Source organism: Papaver somniferum, chromosome 1 (assembly GCF_003573695.1).
Source record: "Papaver somniferum cultivar HN1 chromosome 1, ASM357369v1, whole genome shotgun sequence".
Classification (NCBI taxonomy): Eukaryota; Viridiplantae; Streptophyta; class Magnoliopsida; order Ranunculales; family Papaveraceae; genus Papaver; species Papaver somniferum.
Window position 1 is genome coordinate 193,983,426 of NC_039358.1, and position 22,169 is coordinate 194,005,594.

Genomic DNA, 22,169 nt, shown 5'->3' on the forward strand with positions numbered 1-22,169 from the left:
TAACATGATCCGATTGTGGTCTATTTCCACTTTGCATAAACTCTTAAAATTTAAACTAGCATGGTACTAGACCACCATACTGAACTTGTAACCGTATAAAATGAAAATTTTCTATTACTTAGTGTGAGATTCAACTATCAATGCGGCTTCGAAATGATAAAACGGCCCTCCCCTCCACTTGGTATAAGCATCTTGTGCCGCAAACCTGTCACCTCTGTGCCTAGCGAGAAACTCGTTGTACTTGGTGCATAATTTCTTAACGTGGATCGTCCTAGAACAAACGTGGGATGCATGATAGCGTGGTTTTTTGCGCTTATCTCCCACCTTTGGAACGAAAGGCCCCGATGAAACTTGAATCCAAATTTTTTTCTCATGTTGATGTTCTTTGGGAAGATCCTTGACTATGTAATATTTTTTAACCCATTTGGTCTCTTCCTCGACATCCTTCAATCTTTACCTTAGTTGGAATGGGTCTTCACCTCGTTTCTTTGCCTTGAGTACGTATTCTTCTTCCATCGCAGCACTTGACGATGATGTGGTAGTTCGTTTGGTTCTCTTAATTATGTCTTCAATTGAATTGGTAGTTGAGGATGATAGAGTAGTTCGTTTGCATCTTCAAACTATGTGTTCGAATGAGTTGGTAGTTGATGATGATGGATTTGACATCTTCGAATAAAAAAATGAACAATGGAGAAATATTTCTTTGAATAAGGTAGTGTATGATAGAGAATAGGCTATCCTCTTTATATACATAAGGGATCAACGGCTATAAATTTTTTTTAAAAATTAGCCGTTAATGGTAACAATCGGATTATATAGAGGTACGAATAGTCCAATTGTGAATTTGGAATAATGGGAAATAGCTACCTTTCCATAACCGGTTTATATATGAGGCATATAAAAACCGATTTTTGATTTCTCTACAAATCCAAACTTGGACTCAAAATCGGTTTATGTAGGTGTATAATAAAAACCGATTCCGTGTAACATCAACTACAATCAGACTAATCTAGTGGACACATAAACCGATTCTGGGTTGATTTTCAAAAACAATATATGAGTAAATTTCAGAGATTTAGAGTTAAATCATTGTTGAGTTCCTCTTAAAAGGAATGGATTAAAGGGATTTAACTCAATCACTTGAATTGTTTGTTTTCGATTTTTTTTTGAAAACCCAAAATAAGTTTAGAATTCAATTGTTGTTTGTCATTGATTAGGTTTTAGTTTTGATTTTGGTGGAAATTGGAAAAAAAAGAGCTTTGATTCATGATTTTTGTATTTGTTAATTAAGTGATTATGATTTTGTATTTGTTTTAGAGTGATCAAGATTTCTTTAAAGGGTAATTTAGTATTTTACCATATTTTAGACACCCCATATTCTTCACTCCAGGTTGGTTGAAGAAATTCATTGGCCCCAAATAATCACACTAGGCCCTAAACTAGACAGGTATAAAAAACTAACCTAAAAGCTAATTAAATAACAAAATGTTGTCTGACATTAAACCCCACCTAAACCCCACGAGCTGCATCATTACAGACGAGGGAATTAAAAATGTGCATCCCCCATCCTGTCAATCCTGCTAACAACCAATACAAGTAGAATGAAATATCACCAGGCTCTCCTATGAAGTGCTACTGTTACCGTTCCTCCAAAAAGGCATACGGGGAAATTGAAGGAAAATAGAATCCGTCAATCCAGCAGATGATGTTCTTTGCATTGTGGCCACTGATCGATCCTTTGGCTCTCCAACTTGAAGATCAGGATCCCTCCAGAACTTGATAACATGGAGGCTCTCTTCCTCTGTTGATCTCTGAACTATTATACGAGATGCATAACCTTTTTCTTTCATGACAAGGCATATCTGTGAAGGATTGTTGGCTGCTAGTGTAACCATGTACAACCAACCCTTGTTGGACAAGAGTTTGTCAGCAACAGGTAGTATTTTGTCAATAACAGTCCGTCCATTTTCCCCTCCAGCCCAAGCAGAAGCAATTCCATCACGACCTACTTCATCTTCTGGAGTTGGTACATATGGTGGGTTCACAACCATCACATCAACCTTCCCCCACAGCCTTTTTTCCAGCCCTGACGATGCAATATTATCACATAGTACCTCTGCATGGACTGTATGAGCCTTCAAAGTTTCACTTGTAACTCTCACAGCATGTGGATTAATATCCGTAGCAAAATAGCTGACACTTGCAGCACTGTCCTCCTGCATTAGCATGATCGCTAGAGATGTAATGACGTAACCACTACCACAACCAACTTCCATGCAAAACATGGGTTGATGCTCTAAAAGATTTTTTCGATCAGCCAAGAGTGCATCAACTAGAGCAAAGGAATCATCACAGGGTTCATAAACCTCTGGATGCCCATTTACAAGGCGAATTTGAGCAATTCTAGAGGGCATCCTTGACGGAATCTGGTTGAAGATGATGACATTAGAATTTCTAGTTAGAATTTGAACATTTATAACATCAACATAATGAACAAAGATAAGGTACCATCATAACAATAAGAGTTTCAAGTTTACAGAAAACACTATCTGTAGTTTCCAATTTGAAACATGTGTGATCAGCAAAAGAAAAACAACCAAAATTTCTTCCATGAAGAAAGTACAACAAGGTTGAGGTGCGAGTCAAATACTACCGACATGCTAGTCATTCTAGTTTGAGTTTGATCCATCTGAAGGAGCCAATAAAGTAAGCCTTAAGTGCACGTCATTTGTTAAGCTGTCTCCGATTACATTTAGGATCAGAATAAACTAGTGAAACTATTATATGATCTCAAGTTTTGCATACCTGCCTACTTTTCCATTCATCCTTTTCCTTGGTTCTTATAGAGGGCAATACTTCAACACCATGGTCCATATTCACTGTCTTAAGTCACAAAAATCTGAAAGAAACAAGGCCATGTTAATAAATTAAAATGTAGGAGAAGCAGAGTAAAGTTGTAGGGACCCGACGTAGTGATCGAGAATTTCAAATGGAAGAAAAAAATAAATAAAAAAAATACACATTCAAAATTTTTGGTATTTATTTAAGCGAACAAACAATCTATTAAAATAATCCATTAAGTGGTTGTACAAGAGGTTTGAGTTTCGAATCCCACTTGCATCGGGGTTGAGCGGATATTGCTAGCTTTCTTCACCTAGCTACCTGGGCATGCAGGTAATAGCAGGCCTCTTCTTATGAATGAGGTTTTGAAAAGCTAAAAAAATCTGGAGATGGAAATTTATAGTCCTAGTAAAGACATGCATGGACCGATAATGACTCAGGATTAATGGAAAAAATTTCTCGCCGAAATAGCTGACCCATCAGTTGAAGCACTTACTATCTAGGTATCCACTATTGAATCTGCTAAATAGATTAATCATATTAAGCATCACTTATTTTATCTATTACTAGTCTAGACGCACGCGCGATGCGCCTGCCTTTCTGTTTCAAAACAAATCGAACCTTTTATTCAATAAATTTTCAATTGAGATATGCGTTTACATAAAAAAAGTGTTTGTATGTGCGATGCGATTGTCGTTCCGTTTCAAGACCTGCAAAATATTTTTGTAGGGTTACAGAAATCCAATTGAGCCAGTTAATTTGTGTATAAAGCTGTTTATTATCAAAAAAAAAAAGAAAGAAAAGAAATCCAATTGACCCATGACATGATTGGCAGGGATTCTTATTAGTGTGAACCTGTTTATTGCTCAAGCAGCTAAAATCTTTAAATACAACTTCAAACCAAGATAAGCTTCGGAGCAACTTTTATTCAAAATTAACACTCTGCGTAAAAATTGACATCTACATCGGAAAATGCATCCATCAGTCTCTGGGTTTTCTACTCTTATCAAAAATAAGATTACTATAACATGCGATACAGTATACGTGAAGTGTTTTTTTCATACTTCACCTACAGAAGAAGGTAAATTCATAGTGATCGAAGAAGTTCAGGATCCCCGTGCATTCATTCTGCTATTGACATTTAGTCATTGAGTCGGTGAGTCTAAGAAACTGAATCTGGCTTCTTAACTTCCTAGCTGCCTTCTGATTGGTGGTAACTTTTCTCATTCAGACAAAATAAGTTAAAGACAGTTATCCCTACCAGCAGACGTTTTTTAGAGAATTTATATCTTCTAAGAGTATGAACGAATTAACGACCCCCAAAAGAGCGGTCAAGGAGACGACACCGAAGTAGAATTAAAATGTTTGATTGTTATAAACCTTCGAAAGTTCTGACAGACTCAGTCTGACTCGAATTCCCTGTAGTTACCATATGTCATTGTCTATGTTGAGCCAACAGCTATTTATCCATCACCTCTGATAACTTATTTTAGCTTGTGAAGATTTTATAAGGAAATCATTCTTAAATCGAGGTTGAGCTGTAAACTGAAACGTGTCCAGATTTTCAACAAATATTCAGACAACAATGGTTTATTTTGGTTTCCTCCTGATTTATTAAGGTTTAGGCTTTTTATATTTCTATGTTAGCGTCCTTACTTATTAAAGATTTTTCATATTAATCTACGAGTGGAATGCATTAAACAGTTCACAGAACAGTGGAACACACAAAGTTAAGAACTCTTGAAAATTGGCTTTAAAAACCTCTGTTTTTCCACACTAAGCTAAGAACATAAATTTAGTGGCACTGGTACTATAGGGCATTTACAGAGCGGTGTATTGTCTAATAGTTATAAGTTAAAATCTCAGCTACAAACATACAGTCAAAATATCATTGTGTAGGTAGAACTATAAGTTAGCGGAAAACAGTCATACAGTGCTATGCTGTTGTATAAAGTGAATTAAACCCATTAGCCTGTTTTATGAAGTGAGTTAAACTCATGAGCACTGTTTTAAGTCGAAAGGTCTCAGGCCGATTTGGAGTTTGGGTCAGACACTCTAAAGTTGTTTCAAACTAAATGATCCCCCGAACCTCATAAGTTTAGCTTATTTCCACTTACATTGCAAAATTGACTTCAACCCTACATATAGTATACCTCCCGCTATCTAGTGGATTGGGGAATTAAGATAGCAAACCAAAGATGACCAACACAATCCTTACCTCAAACCTCGCAGTTCCAAGTTCCAGCTTCTGTTTCGCTTCCTAAGTACATAGGTACATCAGGCTCTGTAAATAGACAGTAGTAAACTTATTAAATTCAAGTGTTGAAGGAAATAAACCGATTGAAAAGAATAATAATCTGTTTGACATTTCCACAAACAGCAAAAGCTACTAAACTTAGTAAAAGTTGTGTGATGAGAAGATCAAAATACATGCAACATTTTTCATACCGAATTCCAGTTAGCATGTAAATTAGTCTCAGAATGTGTTGATAAACCGAATTTTGAAGTAAAGTTGGGTTAGAAAATTTCATTAGAAAGACTGAAGGGAAACAAATTTGAAGTTCAATATCGGTCTGAGAAAATTAAAATCTCTGGCTGAAAAAATTGAAGTATGAGATTTCAGCTGAAATCCTAAGAGTTGAATTAGAGGATTGGAATGTTAATCGTTAGATTGTGTCTGTGTTACTCGATTTGGGGATTCTGCAATTGAGTTTGAGCTATTACCAATGAAATTGAGTAATTATTCTTCAACCTCGAATCAGCTTCAACCACAGTGTTGTTTTTGTGCAAGGATATGTTCGGTATGATCAGTTGGGAAAGAATTTTAGAAGCAGCAGCTTGATCTGATGGAACTGGGGTTTGAATTCTTCATAGATTTTTTTTTTCTTTTTTTTTTTGTTCAATGGGTTAATTGAGAGAAGAAACAGCAAATACCCCTGGATTTGTTGAAATTGACGAAAAAGTGAAGGAAAAAAAACAACACGGAAGGGGTATTTCAGGAAGTTCCCTGTAAACTGGTGAAAACACCTCCTTTCTTTATATTAGTATATAAGATTAAGATTAAGACTCTTGGAAATACAAGGAGATTTGAGATTACACACAGGAGAAAGATATAAACTCACGAAAACGGGTACGACTTTACAACTATTTGTTCCGCAGGTCGCGGAAATCTTTGGTTCAGTTTTATGTACAAGCTGATTAATTCATGTTAAAGAGTAAAAGAGGCATTGAAGCAAACACAACTATTACTACTACTAGTACGGATTGTTGTTTGATCAACATTGATTTCTCTCTCTCCTATTATTATCTACCTCTCTTTGATATTCTTTTGTTTCGGTTTTGGTTCATTTTAAATTTATTGTACAAAATATGTAAAATTCAAAGAAGACTAGACTGATACCTTTATATAGATAACTAAATTTTTCGTTAGCTCCTCAAATTATCTTTACAGCTCTGTTGCAATTAATATAGGGTAAAAATTGATTAGGGCAATTTTTTCAATCAGCTAGTACTAGATGACTGCTGCCACAATGGGTGGCCGATGAAGAAACAAATGCTAGAACATTTCCCTATGCACATAAAAAAGCAAACAAAAACTAAGTCCACCAACAATGAAACTAACAACACAAGCACCAATACCATTTGCTTAAGTTCAGTACAAACTAACTCGATCTTTTGCATTATTAAACCTATAAAGCACAACAGACAACACATATTCATTAAAAGAAAAAAAGAAGTAGTGAGAGAGAGTATTTGCACATCAACGAGTAAACCACAGCTCATCATCCACGAGTCCAAAATACAAAATTTATTTATCCTATCATAATTCATCCAAAAGACAAAATAGTCATCCATCACAGTTCATTTATATGTAGCAGAATTTATCCTAGGTTTATAATGTTTTTCTAAAGAAAATTCAGAGAGTAAATTGGCAAGAACATACTTTCGACTAGATATGAGCACCAGCAGCAATGGAGAGAATTGCAATAATCTCGTCCCAGTTAACCTGATTCCAAGCTCTTATTGCTTCCGTTGGATGAATCTCTGCAACAACCTGGATTGTAAAACAGAGTTAGTTTTAACAAAAAATATATCACAAAGAACTTACTTATTGCTAAAATAAGCACATATAAGTAGGGTCGGCATGAAAGGAAATCAGATGACACTCACTGCTATTCTTCTTTGATCACTTAGTTTATTGCATAAAATGAGCACATAGTTTGCTTGCAGAATTAAACTAACTTAAACTTACAGAAAGTAAAGACCCGTGAATTTTAATGTGTATTATATTGTAACTAATAAGTAGTAACACATACAGAAAGGTGGTCTTCCACTATTTTTTACTTAAAACGGGATTCAGAAATGCCTTGTAACGAGAAAAACAGAAAGAGAATAGTACACGGTGGAATGATATTGAAACTTTTGTCGTTGTTGAATAAAGGCATGAGTCAGGGCCACAATGATGCTCCTATGTGAACATACTCTGTGAATCCTTTGTGGCATTCATTCGCACAAGACGAGACCTTGAAGAAGAGATCATTTGCCAGATGTTTGTCAGTCTAGTGCGAATGCCCGCATGAAAACAAGACAAAGAAAAAAGCCTCAAAGAAAATGATGGGATAGATCAGAAGCAAGACTGGCTGCAAGATGCCGGTCGACCAACTATTCACAAATGAGCCCATGCCAATACAACCGAATATGAGCAGGCTAAAGTGGACAACAGAATGCACAGGAAACTCCAATTTTCGACTACAGTATTTTCTTTTAGCAAAAAAACTCTTACTCAATCTTTTCAGTTTCTTGTTTAGGAAGTTCATAATTAAGGTTGTTTGTATTGCAAAACCAAAGTATTTGATTTCTGAAACCCCAGAATTAAGCAATGTAGTAGCAATAAGGGAGAAAGATGCAGTAACCAGTCATGACTAAATGAAATGCACCAAGAACCCAGAGAGTATTGCAGGCAGCTCTATATCTGTTATCTGTCACCAAAAGTTTCAGATGCACAACTTTCACAGTGTAAAAAGATCTTTCAATTTTGTAGTTTGTGTTGACAAGATTGTGTGAAAACCAAATCTCCTGTGCTCAAAATTAGGGTTCATAACAAAAACTATCTAAACTGGCATTGCATAACACCATCATGCCTTGCAAATTCGAGCATCTTTTGACCTAGTTATAGAGAACCAGATATCATTCTAATCTGTTGAATGCGTGATAAACTCAGAGTAATTCATAAACGGATGTTTGATAATATTTGACGAAACTGATAACAAAATTTGCAATGGTAAAGAGAGAAAGCGATTACTGACATAATCTACCTACCTTTAGAAGGCCTCCTAAGTCGACCAACTATATCATTTATCCCTAATTTCACAAAATCATAACCTAACGTAATCAATAACCACAAAATATAAAGATGAACTGATTAGCCAATACTGAAGCAATGAACTCATTTCCAATGAGCGAAGAATTCATTAAAGAAAAAACCTAAGATATGATAATCAAATCAAAGGATATAGAAAAACCCTAAGATATGATAATCAATTGATACACAAAAAGAAAATAAGAAGAAGATAACTATGTTGTTTGATCTTACCTTGAATATCTAGGAGGATCAACTAAAACCCTAGGCCAATAAGCACCAACTGATGGAGAAAAACCGGTGGAGAAAGAAACTAGCATATAGGTTCAGACGAGTGGTGAAGATTGAGGACTTGTGGGTTCTTTTACGGACCGGTTCTCTAGAAATTTCCAAGTTTTTATTTATCACGTAGTTTTCGTTCTTTCTTTGTTTCTAGTTGTGTCCCTTATCTTTCGTGCCACAAGTTTTGGCGGAGAAAAACAAGACATAGACGAACCAAAAATTCTCAAACCAAATCAGAGCTTGGCTCTTTTTTCCTGTTTATTTGATTATTTGGAACGTCACCGCTAGAATATCAATGCTAATGATTTTCTTAAGTTTGCAGATATTTTCATCTGAAATGAATTCCAAACAACGGATTTTGGGGTCTTCTTATGAGAATTTCTGTTAGGTTTATGAGAAATGAAACCAATTTCAACTCTGATCCAAGGATTTTGAGATTTTTACTTGGGATTATTTATTGATCTTTATCTGGGGTTTAGCGCAATGAATCGCCCATATGTAAGGCAAAAAAGTATTTCGAGTAATGCATCTGAAGGTACACCTTCATCTCCAATGAAGTCTCCAATGAATCGACATGGTTCCACAGGCATTGGAAATTTTCGCAAAACACCAAACAATGCAACTAAAGCTGCAGCTCAAAGACTTGCACAGGTAATGGCACATCAACATGCTGATGATGACGACGATGATGACGACGACTTGTCAATTGACTATAACCCTCCCAGTACTACTTCAACCCTTGGACTTTCAGGAAGGTCCATGCGTTCTCGAACCCCTGCGGTATGTCACAAACATTATAGACTTTTAAGAAATTGCTCATTCTCGATTATTAATAATCGAGCAATAGCTGACCAACTCAAACATAATGTAGAGTTACAGACCAATTCCATTTACACCCCAAGGATAAATGTATACAAAATTGCGCATATATGTCAGCTAGTACCAATATTGGCTAAAAAAGTATGGTTATCCTTTTGCTTCATCATCAAATTAAGTAGTCAACAATAGTTATCTATCTCTAGCTGACGTTTTATTGACAACTAAAAGTGACATATACTCGAATTGAGAGGCTACAGAGGGGCTTATATTTTCTGTAAACCAAGGATTATAAAACTGTGTGTGCTATTATTAGGATAAATCTTGATGCAACCTATATCTTCTTTCAATATAGTTAGGTCGGAATGGTAGTGAACAACCTCAATCTGTTCGTTCTGCATCAGCTATGCGTCCAGCTCTAGCAGTAAGGACTGTGCCAGTCGTACGTCCCAGTGTACCAATATCCCTAAAGCCTCCAACTTCTTCACTTACAGGGGATACTCCTCGAAGGTATGGTCAAGCTTTGGACTTGTTTTAAATTATAGACTCATCTTCATGAAAATTGTTTTGTTTTACTTTCCATTTTAAAGAATGTAGCCTGAAGATATATATAACACCATCTAAGTAATGGACATTGATGTTAGATCTTACAATTAGAGAATGACAAACTTAGACTTCAAGACCCATGTTGGTGTTTCACTTTAGTTGTCTGATATTTGGGGCGGATCATACATAATAGCTATTGTAAAAAAGTTGCACTAACTTCAATTTATACCATCGACATGTCTAACACTGTCAAAACCAAAATCTTATCCACTAGTTGTAGTGCCCAGACTCGAGAGGTTCACATTGTTCCTCAAGGCATTCCAGGATCCGGCATCAGAAACGGAATAATAAACATTCAACGGAAGCTGATGCACATATAACACACAAGACACAAAGATTTACGTGGTTCGGCAATGGCTTACGTGCACGGGCAGCATAAATTCACTTCATTCATATATCAGAGAATACACAATGCACATGACACTCAACACCCCTTCTTCTTCTTCACATTCTCAACTCACCTTCAACTCTCCCCCAACTTTCTCAACCCTAAAGCTATGAGAGGATCTACATCTTGCGAATGGAGAGATTACTTTTTTTTTTTTGAGGAGATGTCTACAACCTAAGGGTCTAGACAAGATTGATGTATATGATGTAGATGCCTATAACCTAAAGTTATGCCTTTATTTATAGGCTTACAATACTTCGATTAGGAAACCAAGCTTTACTCTAATTTAGGAAACATAAACTAACTAAGATAGGAAACCCTTGTTTAGATAGAAGTCTAAACATAATTCTAAAAATCAGTCAAAACTGACTTAAGAAATCACACTGATGTTTCCTAAAATCGAGCCAATATCCAACAATTCTCCACCTTGGCAAGACTTTTAGGACAACTTCAACTTCACCATTCTCTGATTTCTTCACCGTGGCATGAAATCTCGACATTCACCTTCCACGCCTTTGTATTCTACTGCCTTCAGTCACCTAGAGGTGCCAATCATCCGTAGATGCTTCAATTCCACTAAAGGACTTCAATACTTCACTCACCCGTAGGTGTCAACCATCCGAAGATGTTTCACTTTCATAAAAGGACTTCAATATTTTATTTATCCGAAGACGTTGTTGCACTGGTACAATATCCAAAATCCTTGTCTAAGGTTCAAATGTGTCCACCGACACCAACACACCAAATGGTGTTTCAAATTCCTTTTGAGATGCAATATGCTTCAACATGTGCTTCACAAATTCGATCTCATAACAGGGCTGCAACTGTGTCTAAAGACACCAATACACCTGAATGGTGTAGTAAACTCAAAAGACATGATTAAGTCCAGGAAGGCCTTACCCGAATTCCACCACTTCTTTTGCTACTTTGCTAATTTCTCAGCAAATCCAATTATCTATGATTTCTTGACGCGTCTTCAGCTTCATATATTTTCACATGCACATATTCTTCAAACTTGCAAGATTCAATTCTTTGCACATTTGCTTCAACTTGTAGGATATAGTCTTTCACTTCAACTCACCACTTCACTTGTCAAATTTGAGCTCTTTCTCCATCCTACTTCTTCAAATTCCAACACTTCGTCTTTCAGTGCGGAGTTCAATATTTCATCACATGCAAATGTATGGTGTACCCCCACACCGACGAAGTTTTCTTCAAAAGATGAAATAATTCGTACCTTACAAAGACGCAGTCTTTGCAAGTTCCCAAACATCTGTGTGAACACATTCCAGTATTCCATATGTTGTGATATTCATGAACTAGAATTTTTTTTTTACTCCAAGCTTGATTCTTTCTCCACCTTCACACAATGTTCGCAAAATCTCTGCATGATTCTGCGTTCTTCAATATCATGCCTTAACTGCATGAATTAGTCTTCAACCGTATTAGATTGATCTAACACTTCTACTTCCATATTCAACAATACAGATTTTCATTCTTCAATACTTTTATCACTACAACTGCATTGAAAAAACTTCTTCAATACTCCACCGTTTAAACAACTTTAAACCCCACGGAGTCCAATGGATCTAATGATTTCAGATTCTTCTTCAAACTTCTCGAGTTACAGCTAAGTACTTCAACTGAATGCTTAACATCTACAACTTCAAACTCCAACTCTTAAAAGTCAGAAAACCGTTCTCTAGGGAATACCTATGATAAAAGCATTCAAACACTCGAAATTTCTACATATTACTAGATTTGCGTTTTTCAACGTTCACGTCTGAACTTGAAACTTCTTTCCTTGTTTTCCAATGCACCACAAAAGGCAATTCAATTCACATACTGCATTCTTCAAATAGGTTGCGATTTCTTCGCTTAACTATATACTTCACATGTGGTATTGTACCTTACAATTGTGAAGTGCTACAATGATACCTTGTTCCTTGCAACCGAGTTTTCACCTCAAAAACGGAACATATCCATATAACCAATCTGGTTTTTCACCACGGTCTTGCACTTTTTCAACTTGATAATTTCAAAAGGTAAACACCTTAATTCTCCGCCAAATATCATCCAAAAATAAAGATAACAAACCACCTAGCTCCTCTTTTAAAAACAGTAAATCAAAGAGGTGCCTTCCGAGTGGATGATTCAAAATGTACCATATTTGCGGCGTTCAACGGTACGTAAAATTCTGCTCCTACATTGTTGTGTAAACAACAAAAGCTTGCAGAAATTCAATGCTCATAAGCTAACTCTACAAGTAAGCTTCAAACTCAACACATTCAAACAAACCCTTCTTCAATCATATGCCCAAGGTGCATATGCCAAAGATTGTGTCAACTTCATCTTCAATCGCTTCTCTTCAAAACAGAACAAGAAACTACAGCTCCACCACACACAATATCTCCATATAGGAAATCTATTACCGCGTCTTCAATCGATCATTAACAATGCAATATGCTTATAGCTAGCAGCTTCAAGCACTTCTTCATGAAATTAAACTCTTCACCTAGAATTTATCAACCTTCCACTAGTGCCCTCGCAACACTAATACATTCAAATGATCAATAATTCTCACATGAAACCAACTAATAGGTTTCTGCAATCCTCGCTACACCATGCAACTGAGGCAAACTTGATTTTTAATTTCTTCAATTCCTTTGACTACGTCAAGGACAACATGATCAAACTAATGACAACCGGTAACATTCACAATTGTTTCCCTTGGTACTTCGAATAATTCTAAGGATCTTTTATGAATTCAATTTTTGCATCTTTACCTCTTCCAACGTACAAACCATTCAACTTGTACTTCAAACATGATTCTCTTGTTTCATTGCAACTTGGCGTGCAAAACAAGCACATTCAAACGGAAAACTAACAAGTATTCCCAAACAGTCCACAAAAGTCTCAAACAAACGAGGTAAAGAACAAAAAACAACCAAACACCTTTATCAAACTAGTTAATAAGGTTATGGAATTACTCACCCGAAGCTATGCAAAATACATAGGGTTTAAGCCTCAAGAAGTATACCAACGTCAAATCCTTCTTTCGTGTAGAGCTTCAACTTCAAAAGTGTATCAATCAACAATCAATGAATGTGAAACACTTCAAATACATTCGTTTATGAGTAATTGATACTTCAAACGGTGCTTGTCAAATCAGAAAAAAAAATCCACCTCTTCACCTTGATGCAATTCAAACGACCTTGTCTCCAAGATTCTTCACATGAGGCTACACAATGATTTTCTGAATTCCAAAGTAACTCTGATTTCAAATCGACATAATTTGATTCTACAACATGCCTATTGATGCATCTTCTTCTAGGCTTTTACTTCAATCTCCAAGTATGTCTTCTTCCATAAATCCTCCCACGTTTTCTGACGAAACTGTTACAACTTTGCACCATAGTTCTAAAACTGTCACCAATCTTCACCACAAGTTTTCAGAACTATCACGATTCTTCTACCACAAATTTCAGTCAAAAGACGTCACCTTGTCTTTGTGTTCTTCTTCAAATTTGACATCTCCTTTGATATCTTCACATACCGTTTTCGACCCAATTCAGACGAGCAAACCCTAGATTTCAAGAACCTATACCTAGGCTTTGATACCAGTTTGTAGTGCCCAGACTCGAGAGGTTCATATTGTTCCTCAAGGCATTCCAGGATCCGGCATCAGAAACGGAATAATAAACATTCAATGGAAGCTGTTGCACATATAACACACAAGACACAAAGATTTACGTGGTTCGACAATGACTTACGTCCACAGGCGGCAGAAATTCACTTCATTCATATATCAGAGAGAATACACAATGCACATGACACTCAGCACCCCTTCTTCTTCTTCACATTCTCAACTCACCTTCAACTCTCCCCCAACTCTCTCAACCCTAAAGCTATGAGAGGATCTACATCTTGTGAATGGAGAGATTACTTCTTCTTTTTTGTGAGGAGATGTCTACAACCTAAGGGTCTAGACAAGATTGATGTATATGATGTAGATGCCTATAACCTAAAGGTTATGCCTTTATTTATAGGCTTACAATACTTCGATTAGGAAATCTTACTCTAATTTAGGAAACATAAACTAACTAAGATAGGAGACCCTTGTTTAGATAGAAGTCTAAACATAATTCTAAAAATCAGTCAAAACTGATTTAAGAAATCACGCTGATGTTTCCTAAAATCGAGCCAATATCCAACACTAGTTAGTTAACTTGATCAAGGTTAATGACAGTCAGAATTAGAACCTTCAAGAGGGCCATGCTTTGTCTGTGTTTCTTTCACTTTTCATGTTTCCGAGATGATGAATTCTGCTCAATATATTGCTGTTGATATTTAGGATGTCTGTAGATTCGGGGAACATGAGTGTCCGAGAAAGTGGGAACCGTTCCTCTTCTGATCTTCAAGATGAGGTAGGTTCTAATGAAACTTCATGCGCAACAGACGTGTTAATTACTTAATTATCGCCTTATGTAAAGTGATTAGTCTAGGTCAGATAAATGTTTATTTGTATTATGCTTAAGCTTTATAACTTCTTGGATACTTTGGAACGTTTACAACAAAATATCTGCTTATTAGGATCATCTCTGAAATGCAGATTGATATGCTAGAGGAAGAAAATGATTCTGTCCTTGAGAAGGTGAGATCTGGATAATTTTTACTTTGCTTTGAAGGTGCTGAAGTGTGAATATCTACCAGACTGCCTATTGTGTGAACATTTATTGCTCAATTACACCGTTTAAGGAATATAATTTTCTGAAAATCTTATTTTGTTATAATTAGTTAGGTCGTAACTCTATTGAACAACCTCCATCTGCTCGTTCCATATCATCAGTACGATCATCAATTGCTGTTAGGACAGTTTCAACAGGACCAGCAAGTGGACCGATATCACTAAAGCCACCAGTAACTCCTGGAGAGACTCCTCGTGATGGTCGGAAAAGGTATATTTAAGCTTTAGATCAGTTAAATGATTTACAATATTGTATAAGCTGTATGAAGAGAGCAATACATAAATCAAAAATCAATAATTGTTTGTATTCTATTTTTGCATTATTTTGTCCATGATCTGATGGACCTTCCGAACACAACTTATTTCGTTTACTTGCATTCAACTTTTTTTTTTTGTTGATATGAAGGTCATTTGTTGATTTGGCAAGTTTGAGTGGACGGGAAACAACAACACGTTCTTCTTCTGCTCTGCAAGATGAGGTGAGCTATCAGCTATGATTAAGAAGGGTGTTCTTCTGATGATAAACCTGCTATTCCATTGTGTGGAGTAATTAGCATATGATTTGTTTGTGGTTACTTGTCTATTTTGGCATTTTTTTTTCTTAACTATAATAGCTTTTGTTTGTGATGCTTTAATGATGTTTCTCCTTCCTGTAACAGCTTGATATGCTACAAGAAGAAAATGAAGACATACTCGAAAAGGTTTGACATGTGTAGACGTATTACTCCTTTTTTAAGTACTCGGTTTTCTGAAGGGTAACTGGACAGTGCTGCAACGGCAATATTCACACCAGTAATGTTGTTATACCAGTGCTGGATTGGTACTAGATAGATTTGAAGAGATTGATGATCAAATCCAGCACCCTAGTTAAATAAAATGGATTTATCTTAATATTTATACTAATCTGTATGTTTTATGCTATCCCAGCTTAGACTTGCTGAGGAGAGATTCGAAGAAGCAGAGGCCAGAGCTAAGCAACTTGAAAAACAGGTTGCTTCCTTACCTAGTAGATAATTTATGTTACATGTTTGTACTGATATTTACTCTGTAAGCCGCACACAGCACACATACACCATTACATAAAACATTCAAGAATTGTGGTGTAAAACCGTGGATGCATGAGTATACCCTTTATACTTGAATTTTGGTAAGAGGGATGCAACCTGGCTCCATTATTTCTCAACCGAAACAGTCTCAATTTATGATTGGCCACAGTTTTTCCACCTTGTCTGAGGAAATTGGTTTTTAACCCACATGAAAACATTCATTGGTCTTTAGCTCACGTAATTTTCAGATTTGTTGGAGAACAATTACTAATTGGCAATCAACCCACTTTTGGGTAGGGGATAAAATATTATGTAGCAGATGCAATTTTCGTTTTTAATCATTTTTTTTTTGGTCGCTTTTCAGGTTTCTCATTATTAGAAAAAAAATACGACAGTGTTCTTATTTATATATTTGTTCCATATAGTCGACGCAACTGCACACTACAACCCAATTTGTTTTTTTTTTTTTTTTGGTTATCTATGTTGTGTTTCTTTTCTTTCTTTTTTCCATTATAACATAAAATTTAAAACTAGTTTGCGAATAATATTTTCAGTTAGAAATTGCATTTGAACACCATGATGTTGCTCTTAGGTGATGTAATAAACCCGAAATATACCTTTGCCATCCAAGGGTAAAACCCAATTTCTTACCTTGGGAAGTTAAGAAAGAAATGATTTCATATTCAATTTTCAATAAGGCCCTGTTGTAGTTTTTGTAATTCAACTGTAATTAGGTGTAACATATATTCAAATCTCTTAGGTTGCTAATCTTGGAGAAGGTGTATCCCTTGAAGCCCGTCTTCTAAGCAGGCAAGTTTTGAAGTTTGTATGATATGTAATCCATTTTTAAATGTGCTAGTAAATCTTATCCTCTTGTTCGTTCTGTTATTCAGGAAGGAGGCAGCTCTGCAACAAAGAGAAGTAGGCACAATAACCAATCCACATGTCTATATGGCAACTTATATATGGCAGACATATGATACGCTTTTTTACCGATGGAAGATACGGGATAAGTTGATAACTTAAATCTATACTAGGTGTAGCCTTCCCAAATTACATGGTCACACTCTTGATGCCTCTTCTGTTCAATGCTCATATGTGACTTTATTTGATTTAGGTTCGAACAATGACATCAAACACCAAAAGTCTGTCGTATCTTATTAGTAGATTCTGATGAGCTAATAAACAGTTAAAGACGAAAGTAAAAGAATATGTTGCTTACATGGCTTGTGTATGTTTTTATTTTTCTTAACTCAAAATCACCTGCATATGCATTTCATATAAAGAGTGAGAATTGTTTTTCTGCTGTGTGTGTGCAACATCTATGTCAAAGACGGTATTTTCATTAGCAATTGATCAACCAACTTAAAATATTGATGCAACTTGTTGAGAAAATACAATATTTACACACAATGAATTATGTTTTCTCATTTGATTATCCGTTGATGCTCTTTAAGTTCCCGACAGTGTTGCTTAGGGGTTAAGAGTCCAGTTGGTAACAGAACAGATTTCATTAAGGAAATGTATCATTTCAAAAACTTTGGCTTGTCAGTCATGTTACAAAGTGCTCATCTAGGTTTTTACTTCTGTAAGTGAGCAGAGTGAATCGATTTGGAAAATCATAACTTAGCAATATAAATTAACAGAATCATCCGAGACACGTAAAATATATCTTTATCAGTCTAGTAATCTACTAATTATTATGTTTTCTGCAACAGGCTGCTTTAAAAGCTGCTGAAGCCCAAACACATGGTGTTAGAAATGAAGAGTTAGTTTCCCTTCGGGAGGAAGCAGAGGTATTGAAAATTTTAGCTAACTGGTATATTGGTTTCTGCAGTAATACCTTTTATGTGACGGCTAAAAAATTGACACCTTTTAAATTTAACCCCGAATCAGACTACTATGGAGCAACTCCACGAAGCTGAATGTGAAATTAAATCTCTGCGAACGATGACAAAGCGATTGAGATTGACCACGGAAGAAATGGTTGGTTGGTTCCCACAATAAGTTATAATTACCACTTGTATCTTCATCCTCATTTTTCTAATTTACTGCTCTATGCTGTTATGTCAGGAAGAGGTGGTTCTTAAGAGGTGTTGGCTCGCTCGATATTGGAAATTATGTGTCCAACATGGTAATGTAAATGACATCTATTTTTCTTGCTAAACAAAGTGTTGTAATAGTTTTATATATTATAGGTAGATGCAATATTTGTGAGTACAATTTATTTGAACTATGATACACAGACCTGTTGGCAGAATGACAGTCTCATTACAGTGGCTTGTAAGCCCATATGGAGGTGAAAATAGACATAGTATTTTGTTGAGATTCTCTCCAGACGTTTTGATCACCATCACCAAAAACTTATCCATCTTTTAGTTTTACAACTGTATTATCCATCAAGATCAATTTAGCAATGAAACATGCAATTTGCTCTTTTGTAAACAGTTTATGGTTCAGTTTCCGATCAATAAATGATAACGTTACACTCTTTAGTACACACTGTTTTCTGCGACAATGAGGTACCGAGTGAGAACATTTATCTTCACAAAAGAGAAGAAAAAAAACGTTCATTCACATTCTTTGCAATGAAAATGTTTTCACAGTTTCATTATGAAGCTGCCCACATAACTTGCCTCAATCCTTGTAGGAGTGCATGCGGAAATAGCTGAATCAAGACATGAGTATTGGTCATCCTTAGCTCCCCTTCCTCTTGAGGTTGTATTATCTGCTGGACAGAAAGCAAAAGAAGAAAGTACAAGAGGTCAGAATTCATTGGTATTTCATAAACTGCAACACTATGATGCTCCTGAGCAGGGATTTTGTGTAAAGATGCCAAACTAAAATTCATTAAGCTAATTATGGACTCAATTTTTAGTTGGTAAGGTGCGGGGTTCCACCAGGTCCCTTGCCTATATTTGTAAGTTGCCGTTATTACCTTTCGCATAGAACCTATTCTTTCCTCAACAATTCAAATTAGAATAACTTCATTAGCTTATCACAGATAACTAAATATCATGTTATGTATGCAAAGAGTGCTGCTAATATTAGTAGTTAGAGCATGCAATTGATAAAAAGGACAGAAAATTTTGTTGTTTTTTTTCCCGGTATGTTGCAATTCTTTTTTCTTAAATGTAGGATGCGATACTTGAAATAAAGGTGAGTGTGGGTTTTGAACACTAATCACGGATCAACTCCCAGAGACTTTACCATCTCACTAGAGGCACCTACAATTCAGTCAGTGTGGTTATTTTGTACTTTGATTTCTTTCTCCTCTTTACACTCATCAGGAGCTCCCTTGCTTGTACTCGTAATTTCCAAAGGTCCATTAACAGTGAAATAAATATCGAAGGAGAACAAAGATTTGTAATTTATTTTAAGTGACCTACCCAAAAACCTTCTGGCTCCCTCCCTGCTTTGAGTACATTAAGTTTGTGCGTAATGTTTTTCGTCTCTTTGCATGAGGATTGAGACATTATATCACGTTTCTTAATGTTGTGTTAACCAGATAAAACTGACGCTGGGGAAAGGGGTAAAGACCCACTTGACTTTAATGATTTTTCTGGAGACGGGAATATCGAGAGCATGCTGTCAGTTGAAAAGGGCCTTCGAGAACTAGCTTCACTGAAGGTCTATATTCATGTCTTTGTACTTACATTTCTCCCTGTGCTAATTTGTAATATCTGGTGCAAGTAGTTAAGTAGTGGCTCAGCATACTTCCATTTCTGCTTTGAAGGTAGAGGATGCGGTAAAACTTGCGATGGCTCAACATCGACGACCAAATTTGATCAAGTATGGCGCGAATGTCCCTGGTGAGAATCGGTCTTCTACATGTTCGAACAAATTTGTAATTACTAATTTACATTCTCTCCAATGTGCTATAACCCTTACATGTAATATGACGGTAAGTTGATAGATGCAATATATATGTTAGAATGATGAATCTTTTACCTACGGTTTGCAGTCTCATGCATTTGAGTTAGTATCTAGGTCTAATATTTGGATATAACATTACTTTCACAACTAATGCAGATGATCTAAAAGTACCAACTGAGAGTCATAATCTGCTAGACGCATTCGGTAAGTTGATTCGTTGATGAAGATCTCTTTTTCTTGTTACAAATGTAGCTTAGTTTGGTAACTTTGACATGGGTTTCATTTCTATCCTACCCCAACTTGTTTGGGACCAAAGGCTAGTTGTTGTTGTTGTAACCAATTAGGTTAATTAGTTGAAACGTAGCCAATTAGGTTAAACTATCTCCACTAACCTAGTTAATTTGTCTCCCTTCAAAAAAAAAAAAACCTAGTTAATTTGTCCATTTTCTTGTTCTTGTGGCTGATGTACCTTTCTTGTAATTGCTCTCAGAGTTGAGTCAGGACGAGACTGAAGATGTACAATTTAAGCAGGTAACATATATCATATTTTTCCGCGTAGTGTAGAAAAATTGTCTATAATCTGTGTTGTCCTATATGAGTGCCTTTCTTAAGTTAGCATACCATGCATGGAAGTGTTTGCACAAATTTCTCACTATAGTTTGCTACTATCTCAAGTGATTTATTTGGTGATGTGTTTCTACTGCTGTTTCATTTCTTCTTGCAGGCTTGGCTTGTGTATTTTTGGAGAAGGGTGAAAAATCATGGATTAGAAGAGGACATTGTCGATGACCGTTTGCAATCTTGGACCAGCCTAAGCACTCGGACACCTACCTCACATGATGCAGTTGATGGTAGATTCACATTCTATATCAATACTTCCAGTTCTATTAACCAAACCTATCCGTTACTAGGTCTTTGGATCATCTCCATGCATCTGAAGCAGGCGTGTCTACTATTGTGCATATCATCCATACATTCATTTCTAGGGAAAATATCCCGTTTAAGATTGTTGGACGCTACTGGGTGCACTGTCTTATGCTTTTCATGTTGTTTATGGCAGTTGAAAAGGGTTTGATGGAGCTCAGAAAGTTAGGAATTGAAAGCAGGTTGTGGGAAGCATCGCGCAGATTGATCGACCCAGATTCGGTTTATAGCAAAACAAATACAGAATATGACTTCTAATAACAACATATTGATACTTAGGAAGGTTCAGTGATCTTCATCTGGATGTTCTGTTCTTTAGTTAGAGCCGACTGGAGATGCTATCGTGCAGATAAAAATCAATTACAACAAATTCCATTTTCCTTTTATTTCTTATTACTCTGTAAAGAAAGGCTATCTGATTTAGATTAAAATCCAAGCAGTGCAGCTAGTTGAGTCGGTAAACTGATGTAGAGAGATTTGCCATTTTTTTGAACCTAATCTTTTCCAGATACACATAACTATTTGGATCTATAAATGCTCACAATGTTTAAATACAATTGTTTATTCATTACAATTTTAACAGATGAGACGTTACAACGGGTGAAAGAACTTGGCAAATCATGCTATCAATCATACAGAGTCGCACTTGCAGTTGCAACACAGTACATGTATATTATAGTAACCTGTTATAGGGGCTGAAGGAATCAAGATTATCGTAGTAGCAACGGGATTTTTCCTGTTTAGTTTTTTTATTTATCTGCTGAAGGATTGTAATGGTTTCAATTCGAAAATTGCTTTGGGTTTACTGAAACTGCGAAAAGTAACAAGGCTTTGGGTTCGATTTGCTTTTGGTTTCCATCTGAGTTGTAACATTTAGGACAAAAAATTCTTAAGATTCTTGACTGCAACGGAGTTATAGGATGTTCAATAACTCACTTAAGCTTGACTCCCTGTTTCAGAATTAGTTATGAAAGTCTCTCGAATCTGGTCTTGGTTGATCCTATGGTAGCATAATGAGAGCAAGGAGTAATTGCAGCTAGGGATTTCTGAGTGTATGATCATTTGGAGCCGCGCCAATGCCTAAATCTGACGAGTTTGTTCAATGAAGCCCCAACCGCTAATGAAGTTGCTGCGATGGGTTTAGTTTGGTGATGCTGGGATGATGTATCTAAGATGATGGAGGGTGGTAGAGACTAGTGAAGATCTTTTCCAAGCACGACTATGAAGCGATTGTTAAAGCATCAAATTTCGTTGTTGCTAGGAGCCTACTGCTCTTTACCCCTT

The 22,169-nt window shown here is 36.1% G+C and overlaps 2 protein-coding genes across 9 annotated transcripts; one reads left to right on the top strand and one right to left on the bottom strand.

Moving 5' to 3' along the window:
• Positions 1-1,450: 1,450 nt before the first annotated feature.
• Positions 1,451-8,585, bottom strand: LOC113310834 (hemK methyltransferase family member 2-like). Of its 5 annotated transcripts, XM_026559662.1 has the most exons (7): positions 8,435-8,585; positions 6,785-6,895; positions 6,242-6,294; positions 5,060-5,125; positions 3,463-3,551; positions 2,806-2,899; positions 1,451-2,426 (listed from the first exon to the last, which is right to left on the bottom strand). In XM_026559662.1, exons 6-7 carry the CDS (start codon positions 2,872-2,874, stop codon positions 1,623-1,625), a joined length of 873 nt encoding a protein of 290 aa, XP_026415447.1. In that variant the 5' UTR covers positions 2,875-2,899; positions 3,463-3,551; positions 5,060-5,125; positions 6,242-6,294; positions 6,785-6,895; positions 8,435-8,585; the 3' UTR covers positions 1,451-1,622. The 5 variants fall into 5 exon arrangements, with proteins under 5 accessions (XP_026415447.1, XP_026415435.1, XP_026415438.1 ...); XM_026559650.1 differs by lacking the exon at positions 6,242-6,294 and having other exon boundaries at positions 3,502-3,551; XM_026559653.1 differs by lacking the exon at positions 6,242-6,294.
• Positions 8,586-8,785: 200 nt separating this feature from the next.
• LOC113310811 (coiled-coil domain-containing protein SCD2-like) lies at positions 8,786-21,453 on the top strand. 4 transcript variants are annotated; one of them, XM_026559604.1, is made up of 20 exons: positions 8,786-9,262; positions 9,654-9,808; positions 14,647-14,719; positions 14,905-14,946; positions 15,090-15,250; positions 15,446-15,518; positions 15,699-15,740; positions 15,967-16,029; positions 16,846-16,895; positions 16,979-17,006; positions 17,804-17,881; positions 17,982-18,071; positions 18,159-18,219; positions 18,736-18,849; positions 19,594-19,715; positions 19,822-19,897; positions 20,118-20,165; positions 20,452-20,492; positions 20,686-20,812; positions 21,022-21,453. In XM_026559604.1, exons 1-20 carry the CDS (start codon positions 8,966-8,968, stop codon positions 21,141-21,143), a joined length of 1,863 nt encoding a protein of 620 aa, XP_026415389.1. In that variant the 5' UTR covers positions 8,786-8,965; the 3' UTR covers positions 21,144-21,453. The 4 variants fall into 4 exon arrangements, with proteins under 4 accessions (XP_026415389.1, XP_026415403.1, XP_026415395.1 ...); XM_026559624.1 differs by having other exon boundaries at positions 9,146-9,262; positions 9,703-9,808; XM_026559618.1 differs by lacking the exon at positions 18,736-18,849.
• The last annotated feature ends 716 nt before the right edge of the window (positions 21,454-22,169 follow it).